Source organism: Coloeus monedula (assembly GCF_965178545.1).
Source record: "Coloeus monedula genome assembly, chromosome: 8".
In the NCBI taxonomy this organism is placed as follows: domain Eukaryota; kingdom Metazoa; phylum Chordata; class Aves; order Passeriformes; family Corvidae; genus Coloeus; species Coloeus monedula.
The window spans coordinates 15,836,143-15,848,581 of NC_138788.1; the positions used below are offsets into that span (position 1 = coordinate 15,836,143).

Below are 12,439 nucleotides of genomic sequence, written 5' to 3' on the forward strand. Positions count from 1 at the left end.
GCACGGTAAAAAGCCATTAGCACCCCTTGTTTGATGTTGCTTTTACAGTCAGTAGAACAAGATTGATGAAATGTTATGTTTGGCCAAAACTGAAGTTTTCATTTCGAATTCACTGTTGAGAGAATGGATTGTCAGAACCAATAAGTTTTCCTTTGCTTGGGATATGGGCATGTGGTAGTAATTAGCAGTATAAGGTCTTTAGTTGAACAACCAAGCATAGATTCTGGCAGCAAAAATAATGGCAAACTACAGTTGTTCTATTTCTAACTTCAGAAAGTTTCCAGATAAAATTAAATACATTTCCTGTATGAAAACAGCTGAATTTTGGTGAAAGATGTAGTTTCAGCCCTTAAAATAGCAAATGTATGTACTTAAGTTTCTACAAAATAGATAAATACGTGGGATCTGCTTTGTAGCATTTATATATGTTTATACATTGTCATGGTTTAACCCCAGCTGGCAACCAAGCCAGGAAACAGTGCAACGTTGCCTCCTAAACTCTGTGTGTGTAATAACATGATTATTAAACATTTAGGTCAGAAATTAAAACCAGTATATTATTATGTATATTTTGAGTTTTGCATTGAGTGACTTAATACTATGGAGAGGCTTGCTACAGAATTGTAACTATAAAGGAGCTGGAATGTATGCATAGGAATTATTGATACAAACTTCATTTACTAAAGAAGAGAAATAACAAACACAGCAACAAGTTTGATCTCACACTTCATTTTGCTTTTCAGCCAATAAAGTCCCCAGAAGATCATAAACTATATAGAATTCATTTTGCATAATACAGAACCCTGTTTTTGTCTTTGATGAGATGCATACCTTGGAAATAAAAGTAGTTTGTAGATGGTATGGAGTTATCACTGGTTAAACGTACTAGATACTAGGTTCATTTTGTTATGAAAGTCTACAGGGAATTTTTTAGATTTTAAATTAAATTATAATTCCTGCTTTGTAGTATGATTGTAAGGAGACTTCTCAGGAAACAGGAATTTCTTTATAGTCTTTGATTGAAGTTTTATCTTCAGCTGTTAAATAAACAGCAGTACTTACTGCTACATATATACCAAAATGTATACCAGTATATCTCAGTTACAAAATGTAACTGAGGCCAAACAGATGCATTTAATGATGAGCAATGAATTTGGCACAATTACAGTCTGGAACAAAAAAAAACAACTAACCAACCAAAAAACCCCCAACAAACAAACAACACCCTCCCCGCCCCAAATAAAAAAAGGAACCCCAAACAAATATTTAAAAAAAAAAAAAAAAAAAAAAAAAAAAGAGAAGTTACCAAAAAAGGTAGCAGTCGTTGTCTTCAATTACAGATTTATAAGCAATAAGAGCTTCTCTATAGATAATGATATTACTGCTAGACAGCTGCTTTTCTACTGGTTGCACTTATCAGAAGTTGCTGTGGTGTTTTTACTGTGTGCCCTGATACACCAGAATCAGATGGTCAGTAGACAACCAAAACTGGCCCTCTCACTTTAGTTGTACTCAGAACAGACAACTGCTTCTTGCCACAGGCATTACTAAATACAAATGATACAGAGAAAACCAGACTGTAGTTACAAAGACAGAAAATAGTTGATATTAAGTATCAGTATCAATTATATATATCAAACTAAATTGTAGCTGTGAACTCAGACATGAGAAGCAATGAGACCTTAAAAAAATTATCATACAACTAAGGGATATGTTAGAATAATAGTGGTGTGTCTCCCACTGTTTTCCACATCGAGTCCTACACAGCTTTTCTGTTTTCCCAGATGAGCAATTCAGTCACTACTGTTTTTTCTTCCAGTGCATTTCCCTGGACAAATTCTAAAGTACATGACGTTACACTTTGGGAAATACTTTATGCAAAGCAGCTATTGAACATAATATTCTTTACAATGAAAGATTCTTTACAATTATTACAATTAAAAATATTTCTTCTTAGCCATTTTTCTTAATAATTATGAGACCAGCAAGTACTTCCTTACACCCTGTCTAAATTTAGCTCTTTTCTTTTTAAAGGTTTTAATTTGACTTTGTTTAGGCTTTTTCTCTAAACTATTTGTAGAATTTATGAGTTAGTGTTGAAGGGATCATTTTAAAGTGATGTTTCTAAAGTGAAGTACCATAAAAGGATGAAAAGGTATCTGCCACTCTGTCACCATAGCTGGTTTTAGAATAGAGCATTAAGCCTGCAGGTTTGTTCATGCATCCGTACCTCTGGAAGGCCAGAAGGGACACTAATCACTTTGGATGAATTTCTGAAGTGCTGTAATTACCTGCTTTTTTGTAATGTTCAGGCTTTAATTCTTTTGAGACAAGGCTTTTCTTCAAGAAAGTCTTGGGTTTGAATAAGTAGATGCTATAGCCCTATTTTTGTGATAATTTGGAACTTACACATTTGGTTCCAGCCAAAATAGGAATTACAAGATCATCTGTGTTATTTTAAAGGAAAAAAAATCAAGTTTATATTGCTTATGTTTTAATATTATTCATGTTACTGAGTGTGGAATGTGATGTGGTTAAAGATCCAGATATGTTTTATCTCTTCTAATTCATAATTAAAATTTTATTTTGTATTTACTAATTTACTTTTGCATCAAGATTGTTCTTGTTCCATTTCTGTCTTTGTGTGTGCATACGATCAGACTGGATTCTAATTCTGTGAAATATTTTCCAGTGGAAGATATTAACTTACTGTAGATCAGCATGCACAAAGCTCTAGAAAGCATATGGAAAGAACATTTGTAAACTGATGAACTTACTGATTTTTTTCAGTCTTTACATTGAATTAATGACTTCTAATTCCATGGACTAAATTATTTTTGTCTTTTTTGTGCAAAACTGTTATCAAATCCAATGCAAACTCTTTATGAGGGCAGAAGGTAGAACACAGCTTTCCATGAATAGGTATGGCAGAGAGCCTGCTTGAGCAGGGAGGTCGGATCAGATGAGCCACTGTGGTCCCTTCCAATCAGCCCCATTCAGTGATTCTGGCCATGTCTACATAAACTGCTTGCTTTGTCACAATAGTACATGTTTATGTTGGTCTTCATTACAGATTCAAAAGATTTAAAAATAAATTATCCAGAGGCATTACTATATTTAATATGTAAGATTAAAAATGCATTTGAATGAAATCACAGTTCTTTACTGTATAAGGTATTAGAACCTCTTGTTTTTCTTCTCTCATGATCTGCTCTGCTTCCCAGAGATTTCTTCAGATTTCTTAAATTTACAAGCCATAAATTATCAAATCATCAACATATCAACAGGAATAATCATCTGTTAGAAATTCCTTCCAGAAGGAAACATCGGATTCAATAACTAAACTTCACAGAGGAAAGTAAAAACTGTAGACAGATAGATATGGTAAACAGAAAGACAAACAGATAATTTAAGTTGACAGGCCATATTGGACTCATTAAACATTTGAATTTCATTACAAATTAGAAAAAAAAAAAAAGAGGAAAGTTAAGGCTTAACCAAAGAAAAGGTCCATTTGCTGCAGTAATGAGAGGCATAGCTCCAAAGAAAGTGACATTAAATTATTATATTAAATAATTTGATGCAATGTGTAAGATATTATTTTTTCAGTGGGATGAGAATGTAATAAGAGAATGTGACATGGATTACATTATGATCCCAGGGGTGTCTCTTTTTCCCATCTGCTAGCCATTCTTCTAATCCCACTTTTTCAAATGAAGTTTTGCTTAGTGATAAAGAAAATCTGATGAGTGTTAAATAAACTGACAGAAGAAATAGGACAAACTTTTTTTTCTATTTTGTGTGCATATTAAACTATATGCATTCTTTTGAAAGTAAGAAAGGGAACGTGGAAAGTGACATATAAGAACATTACGACTTAAAAATGTGTATTTGAGGTCTCATACCATGTTCTATTACTACGATAATAGTGCTTATTTTCTATTTCTAATTGAAGTTGTAAAAGTTCCTTTTCTTTGCTTAAACTTTAAAAAAACCCTTTTGGATTTGGCATCACATAGCAGTAGTTGCTGCTCAAATTTTGACCCAAGAAAGACTGAATCTGATTTATAAATCTGCTGATCTACCATATTCTACAAACTATACAGTCCATGGTATTCCAGGCTGTGTAATGTGAGACGGCAGAAGTGATTAATCGATCAGCAAGTTTTAGAGATGTTTTGCTTTCACTTGGGTTCTGTTGCAGAAAATTAGTCATGACATTTTGGGATGATTTCTGTGGAAAAAAATGCATTGGCTCTGCTCATGGATGAAGTGCTCAAAAATCTGAAGATCCTTTCCTAACTTCTGCATTGCTTACAAAGGATTTAATTATTTTTTGACTCATTGAACGCTTAAAAAACACTTAAGGTGATTTGGAAATTAGTAATAATGGAAGAAAGCTATGTATTTAACAGAAAACACTTCCAGCTGATTTCAAAAGTAGTAACTTTCAAAAGTAATTTTTTGTGTGTATGCTATCTGCCACATGAAAGGTTACAAAAATGAAGTCCAGGGTTTGGAGGGATTAGAACAGTAGATTAAGGTCTGTTTGCAACTCAGATGCTAATGCTGGAGGTGTAGATTACTCCAGCATTTTACTGTAAGCTTTCTAGTATGGACTCCTTGTGCATGCTATTCAAGAGTTTTTACTTCTCTTTGTAGTAAACTATTCACTTTTGTCTTCTGGTAATAAACCTGTTGTGGTATTTTTCATGAAAGCAGAAATACTTTAAATAATATTGCCATTCAGACTGAGTGTAGGGATGAATATTCATCCTTTAAGCTACAGTGGAAGCCTCTTAACTAATCCAGACCCTGGATGAGGTAAATCACTGTGCTTTCATCTTATCATTGCAGTTTAGGCAGTATGCATCAAACAAAGAATATTAACTTTTAACTTGGTTTATTGAGAAACATTGCACACTTCCTTAGATCATGATCATAAAAATGTAAGATAAACTCATTTAGCTGTAGCTGAGCAAAGTTTATCTAAACATAGCAGCCCCAAGTGAATCATGTATGATAGCATGCCATGCAAACAGACTTGGATGAAAGCTCTAATGTGCAGTTTACACAAAGAAGTGTGCTATTTATCCTGGATTAAAGGAGCTGAAATGCACTCTTGTATTGGTCAGAAAGTGACCAAAGTGACTTAATATTTGCATCAGAGTAACTTTTAAATGCCTGACATTAACAATTTCCTATTTGTGTTAATCTGATGTAGGATCCACTGTGGTTCCACTGATCTGTACTGTGCACCATATACTGAAGGGGGCTTTTTGAGTGCTTCCTGGTATTACCTAGTCCCTTTTTCTTTACTCATGATTTAAGAGAGAATCCAAAGGCATGGAACCTGGTGGAAAGAACAGATATTTCCTGTCAGAATTAATCAGCAGCTGCATGAGTACACTCTGCTTCCTAAATAGTTGACAGCTGAAGCTATCAAGTCCAATCTACAGAAATGAATGGTACCTGAGATATGTTATCACATACTGCAATTACCTCTCCTGTGACAGTACGGTCAAATGTTTATATACTTTTCATGTTGATACCTATTTGAAAGTCAGTGCTTGGCTTCTTAGTAACTGCAACACTTTTGAGATCTTTTAATCCTTCAGGAATGAGGAACATAATAAAAATCTACTTTTGAACAAACAGTTGTAGCAGAAAAAATGTTAAACTTTCTTGACAGTCAATTTGCTAATATCCTTTAATATTTTCTGATTGTCTCCTTTCTACTAAAAGATTTATGGAGTCTGATGGGAGAATCAGATTGAGAAATTAGCTTACAGTTTAATTATTTTTTTTTACATTTATCATTCTTGATTTCAGAGTATTTTATACTCTCTCCTCACAGATATGAATGACTAACGCAAAAAGTTGCATACATATCACTTCTTAATTTCCTCCTTGCTGGAATTATTTTTTAAAAACCAACCTGCTGTGTCTTTTTTGTTCCAGAAGAGTCCATTATAAATGCCTCATGCAATGCATAGGCAAGGTTTTTTAATGGTTATAATTTTATAACACATTATTCTGGCTAACTGTACACCATGGCTACATAAGAGATCCTTAGAGGACCATCATCCTTGGGTTCAAGTCTTCTGTGAAAAAGAAAGGGAAACACTTCAAATTGTGGCTGCACTGCACTTACTAACCTTAACAGTGTTCATCTGAGAGGGGAGTTTACATTGAAATAAGAGAAAGACACAGAAGCACACACATGAAGTTTTGAGCTGAATTACCAGAATCCTGAGTAATGTTTGATAAATCATGAAAAGCACAAGCATCTAGAAATGTATTGTAAAGTGGTATGTTTGAGAATGCATAGCACTAGTAGATAAAGCAGACCATATATACAGTCTCTGTTGACATTTATTGACTTTTTTAATAAGAAAACATGACTGACATTCATCATTTTTTGAGCAAAACCTGTTAGATGGTAAAAGCTGCTGTCTGCTTCAACCCCAGCAGCTGGCTACTGGTATATGAAGAGTTTAGATGGTCAGTAGATTAAGGAATGATCAGAATGCTAAGCAGAAATACCATGAAAAGATCTGAGCATATGTATTTGATAAAAATATCATGATTTTATAGAGGCATCTAGATCAATATGCACCACACTTCCTTTAGTTACTTGATAAGTTGAACGCCAAATATTCAACTGGACAGAATTTTGTATTTATTATTTTTGATTTATTAGGACAGACTAGTTGGAGCTAGGTTTTTTGGGTTCTTTATACTTGTTCCAATGAAATGGATATTTCTTTCAAAATAAGCAGGCAAAAGATTTGCCTTTTTTATTGTGTCCTCTGAAGGAAGAACCATGCAAAGATCCTTTTTAAAGAATCCATTCACAGTGGATCTGTTTTCGTTTACACTGCTGTTGACATGGTATGTTCTGAATTACCTCATGTCAGAAATCTGGATGTTTTAACTTTTGCTCATTTCATTGTTTTCCTTACTGAAACAGTTTGTCTCTGTAGTAGCTTTGGATTTTTTATCACCATTTTTGTTTACTTTGTAAGAAGCTGGAGTACTTTCAGTAAATAGATCATTATGTCAGTATTAGGGTGGAAAAAAATAGGTACTGTGGAGAATTTAAATTATGTAGAATCACAGTTGAAATCAACTGTGTGCATCTGTGCCAATTCTTCATATTTGAAATATTTTCATATTTTTTCATATCTCTCAAATTCATTTTGAAGATGCTAAATATATATGGGAGAGGAGGGATTAGTCCACCTTTGTTGATAGACTATGGGTCCTGATAAGCTTTTGATTCTTTGTAAAAGACTTCTTTTGCAGCATCACAATCATGTAATATGGATTCCCACTGGTGTATTAAACCAGTGTCACATCTGGTATGTGTACCAATGACAACTATTACTTAACGAAACCCTCAGTCCTCCTAAATACCTATCAGTAATAAAAATGTCTAAATTCCTAAATCATGGGACTTTCTAGAGTTTGTTTTTAAAGAATTAAAAAAACCCTGAAATAGTAATAATGTATTAGTTTTGAGGTTTTTCATAAAGAAGAGCTTAATGCAGAAGTTAGACATTTCTGTTGACCCAATAAATTTAATTAAATATCTTTCTACTAACCAACTCTTCTGCAGAAACCAAAAGACGTCCACTATGTTGGCTTTACTTTAAGTCCCAGCGCATGGAAAAAAATCGGTGCTTATAAAAAGAAAAGTGAAGAGAAGGGTTAGTGAAACAAACAGAGGAAGTTATAAATCTTTAAATTACATACAGGACAGATTGGAACAATATAAGCTCTTAAAGTTTTCTTAAATAATGTACTTAATAACTCTGTATGTGTGAGTAGGAAATCTGTTTTCAATTTCTTTTACTTCTAAGTAAAAATATAAATTATGTTAAAGGAAGGTTTTTTTGGTGGGAGTTTTCAACCAAAAATGAGTGCAAGTATCTTATCAGAAAATATTCTTTGAAAGCCAGGAGGTTTTGTTGCAGTCACTGTTCAGGACATTGCCTTGCACTAAGAAAAGAAGGATGGATTATGTCCGACTCCAAATCAGAGTATAAAATGAAACCACGGTGCAGATGCCTTTTAACACTTCAAAAAAAAATTAGTCCTGATGCCCAAATGCAAGAGTATTTGGCAGCCAAATATTTTATTGTCACTGGAGTAGATTGTTGAGTCCCTCAGTGAGAGTCGTAACAGGAGTATACCAAAGGCATCTGCTTTTAGAGGAGCTTTTTGTAGCAGATAACATCTGGAGGTATCTTATAGCATGAATTATGTTGTAATTTTTTGATACTCTGATAATTTCATCTACAATACAATATTTTGGGTTGCACAGACATATTTTAAAATGTGAACTCTAATTAATGACGGAGAAGAATCCATATTAAGTGAAATCAGCCAGGGAGATAATAAATTTTCTGCACAGGATTGCAGTGTATCAGCAGAGCATTCAGGAAGATACCCAGCTATAGGTAACAGCACTGGATTTGTACAAATGACTTCCCTGCAATCAGGAATTATTTCCGCTATCAAAAGCAAAGCATAAACTATTCAGATGGAAAGTTCAATTTCTTAATTAGTAATAGATGGAGACAGTTGAAGAAAATAGTACCCGTTGTTTAAAATCAGTCGTCTTGGAAAATGTTCACAGACAGTATAGGGAATATTAACTGCTATTTATCATTTCCCTGGGACTTTGTGAGTTTTTGATGCTAGATGGGTTTACAGTCAGGAAAAGCATTAAATACCACTAGACAGCAAGAACTTCCCAATATGTTAGTGTCATGTAGTGTACCAAACAGTCTGTTCAGAATTTACATCAAGTAAACTACTAAGGTTTTAAACATCTCTTCAGAATCTGAAACTTCCTGAGGTTTTCCATTTACATTGCTATTTTATATATAACAATGCAATAAGTTCTATCTGTACACCTCTGGCAACTCAGGCAACTGGCCATCAGGGAAACGGGGGAAGAGTCCTTCTGGTGGGGGCAGTGTAGGCATGGTTCTCCCCAGTACCCAGCATGCTGCAAACTCTGCCAGGTTGCAAAGCTGCCAGAGGAAACCTCCTAAGGACTCCTTGCCCCAAGGAAAAAGGCTGACCTGATATATTTCATGTCTTGTTTTCTGATACTGTGCTTACTATCTCATAAAACAGGAAAGCTTTAGTTCGTGCTTTTGTGTTTTTAAGTGTTTGCAGTTCAAGGGCTCTGTGCTCTGTACATTTGCTGCACCTAAAACCTCTGTTAAAAAAAAAAAAAGCCAAGGTGAAACTTTGAATAGCAAGTTTAGCAATAAACATTCAAAATATTGAGTCCTATGGTAAATACAAACCAGCATGGCCAGAGTCTCCTATAAACTTTTATAAAATGAAACAGTTGAAATTTTAGACTGTTGCTATTTCTAAAATTGCATTTGAGTCTTGGTGATGTCATTAAGTACTCATGCAAAAGGAGTTACCACATTTCAAAATAAATGTTTGTGATAATAGTAAACAATGAATTTTTGTTACAAAGTGCTCTCCTTCTAGGATTTATGGTAGGAAAAAGATTTATTTTCTTGCTGCTTATGGCCTGTAATTGGCAAGCTTTGCACTGCCTTCCTTGGCATAGAAGTCTGCTTCAACTATAGAAAAATATTGAATCATTTTAGGGAGATTTGCTGTCATAACGCAAAAATTTAAACAGTAAATCTCAATAGAGGAGTTACAGATACTGAGAAAGATGTGCAAAATAAAGAAATATGACTTTGAAAGGGACTGGTTAATACAGTGCATAAACATATATATAACTGATGCTACTTATTGTTAGATCTGTAATACAACATGGGCAAATGGCTTTGCAGGTGAGACTGTGTATATATATATTTGCAGTTGCAAAAAACCTTTTGGAATTGATATTTTCCTTCTCTGACTTCATGGAATGGAATCTAGAGAAACATCAAGAAGAGACTAATGCTTTTTTTTTTCCCAATAAATTATCATTTCCATTTCTGCTTTCTTGCTTCCTTGTTTTACCTTCTTTGAAAGATTAACTGTGATTTTTTTGTAACAGGCACATAGTTGTCTGTGGTCACATAACACTTGAAAGCGTGTCGAACTTCCTGAAGGACTTCCTGCACAAGGATAGGGATGATGTCAATGTAGAAATCGTCTTTCTGCATAAGTGAGTAATCTTTCAAGATTGGTCTTATCATCTGTTACTAAAACTCATCAAGTTAAGCTGTATCTTCTGGGAGGACAGAGAATCCAATATGTCTTGAGAAAGGGTTTTTTTCTGCGTTTTTCATAACTCCCTACTAAGTATATGTGTTTCAAGCAGACAGACTTCAGACCCAGTTGTATCGTCTGGGAGGTAGATAGCTAAATGCATAGTCGAAGTGGGGCTTGGGTTATGAAATAAAGAATACTGAAATGCAAATACAGGCATCAGAGATTTTTTTTTAGTGGTAAATATTCCTAGGGAAACTACCAAAATGAGTAAAATCAGTAAAACTAATGAGAAACACTGTATGTTGTACAAACTTATGGTATTTGAAAATACCTTTTCACCCTAGATTTCTCTAGGAGGAATTCTTATTTCAAATTGCGGAGTATTTATAAAATGAAAAATGTCGGTGCAGATTTAGTTTTAATATAAGTGAGATATTTTACAATATATTGATGATAGAAATGAAATTCTTGTCATGGTGATAATCAGTGCTGCTCTTTATTACATTATATATACATACCTGCGCACCCATAGTATCTTGCCATTTTCGGATGTGGAATTTGGAAAGGTGTCTTAAGGTGGTTGGTGTTTCTTGCAGGGTCTACATGATGTGTAACACAATATCAAACAGCCACGCCTAGGGGAGGAACTACTAGAAAAATCCATGTGATAGGGGACAGTATCTTTTCTGCTCTTTAATGGCAGCTGTTTAGAAGAGTTGCAAGTTATAAATCAGTAATATTTTTGCATTCAGCAACGTGTTCTGCACATTTTGTCAAAGAAAATGAAAAGTTACGGAATAATTTGTGATGATTTAACAGTGGAAGCTGAAAACTAAGAATCAGCAGCAGTTGCACAATTTTTTCATCTAGTCCTTTCAATTTGAGCTTGAGAATATATCCTCAAGTGACTACATCATTTTTTTGCATTCCCTCTCTATGTAATAACAATTGACTGTGACAAAAAATTGGAGATCAAGATTTCCACAGTGAAAATGTGTGGTGATAGGAATCAGGAAACCGCATATTCACATGAAAGGTGTTTAGCACCTTGCTACTTGTTTGTGCTTGTAGCAATTAAATCCTTTCCATTTTAATGAGTGACACTAGAAAAGATATTTACAAGGTTGGTGCCACATTGTGTAATTGACTGTAATCCATTTAATGTTTCTTTCGTTTCTGGAAAAATGAAATGAGACAGAAGGTCATGGCATCATTATCTTTGTTTTACTTGTAGCTCATACAGGCCACAGGGTCCCTGTCTGTTTTCTTTTTCTGGTTTTTAGTGATACTGCATTAAACTCTTTTATTCAACACAGTCAGCCGTTGTGGGAATGGTGGGGACACGCAGAGAATGATTATGGTACTATATAATTTCTGTGTAGAATGCTGGGAAAGGATGTTTTCAAAACAAGGTGGGCCTGAAGCACTGCAGATAGAAGTAAGGCAGTGACAGCAATGTAGTGTTTATCTTTTAACTAAGGCACACTGTTTCCACACCACATCAGCAGAAGTCTGAATATCTAGAATAGATAAATGGGTGGGTTTGTAAATGCAGAAAATGGAGCAATTATGGAAACTGACTTGTTGTTTGCTCTTGTGTTTTCTTCCTCTTTCCAATGCAGTATCTCCCCTAACCTTGAGCTGGAAGCTCTTTTTAAACGACACTTCACTCAGGTGGAATTTTATCAGGGTTCAGTCCTTAATCCCCATGACCTGGCGAGAGTGAAGGTAACAGCTCTGTTGTTCTGATCTCCTGCTAATTGACTTTGTCTAAGTGCTCCTTGCATTATTTGGAAAAAAAAACTGCACTAAAGCCCTTCCTCGTGTAACCCCAAAATAATGTTTTTCCATCTCTATTATCTTAAGTAATAGATTATATCTATCCTTGTAAACGTTTTTTTCCCATTTCTTTAGATCTTCAAAGCTACAGCAGCGGTGACTTAAGATACATTGTCTGCCATTCCATTGAACTCTTTATGAATTTTTCATTGATGTTTCTTCAAAAGTGTATTTTACATTAATGTTTGATATAGCAAGATATTGTCTTACAGTAATTGCTTAAAATGCTGTTGTCTTAACTTATCAGAACAGCTAAAAAATATTTTTTCATCTTCCAAACACTTTTTCTGTTGTCTAGAATCCTGAAAGAAAAATGCAACTTAAAATTTTTGGTAGATAAAGTTAAATAGTTTTATTTATTTAAATATTTATTATCTAGAATTTCTAAATGGTAAAT

General features: G+C 34.2%; 1 protein-coding gene across 12 annotated transcripts in view; it reads left to right on the plus strand.

The window, feature by feature from the left end:
* Positions 1-12,439, plus strand: part of KCNMA1 (potassium calcium-activated channel subfamily M alpha 1) — a 439,539-nt gene that overhangs the window by 291,109 nt on the left and 135,991 nt on the right. For all 12 annotated transcript variants that reach the window (XM_082286462.1, XM_082286463.1, XM_082286461.1 and 9 more), the window contains 2 exons: positions 10,046-10,156; positions 11,826-11,931. In XM_082286462.1, coding sequence (XP_082142588.1) covers positions 10,046-10,156; positions 11,826-11,931 — 217 coding nt within the window. The remainder of the gene's footprint in view (positions 1-10,045; positions 10,157-11,825; positions 11,932-12,439) is intronic.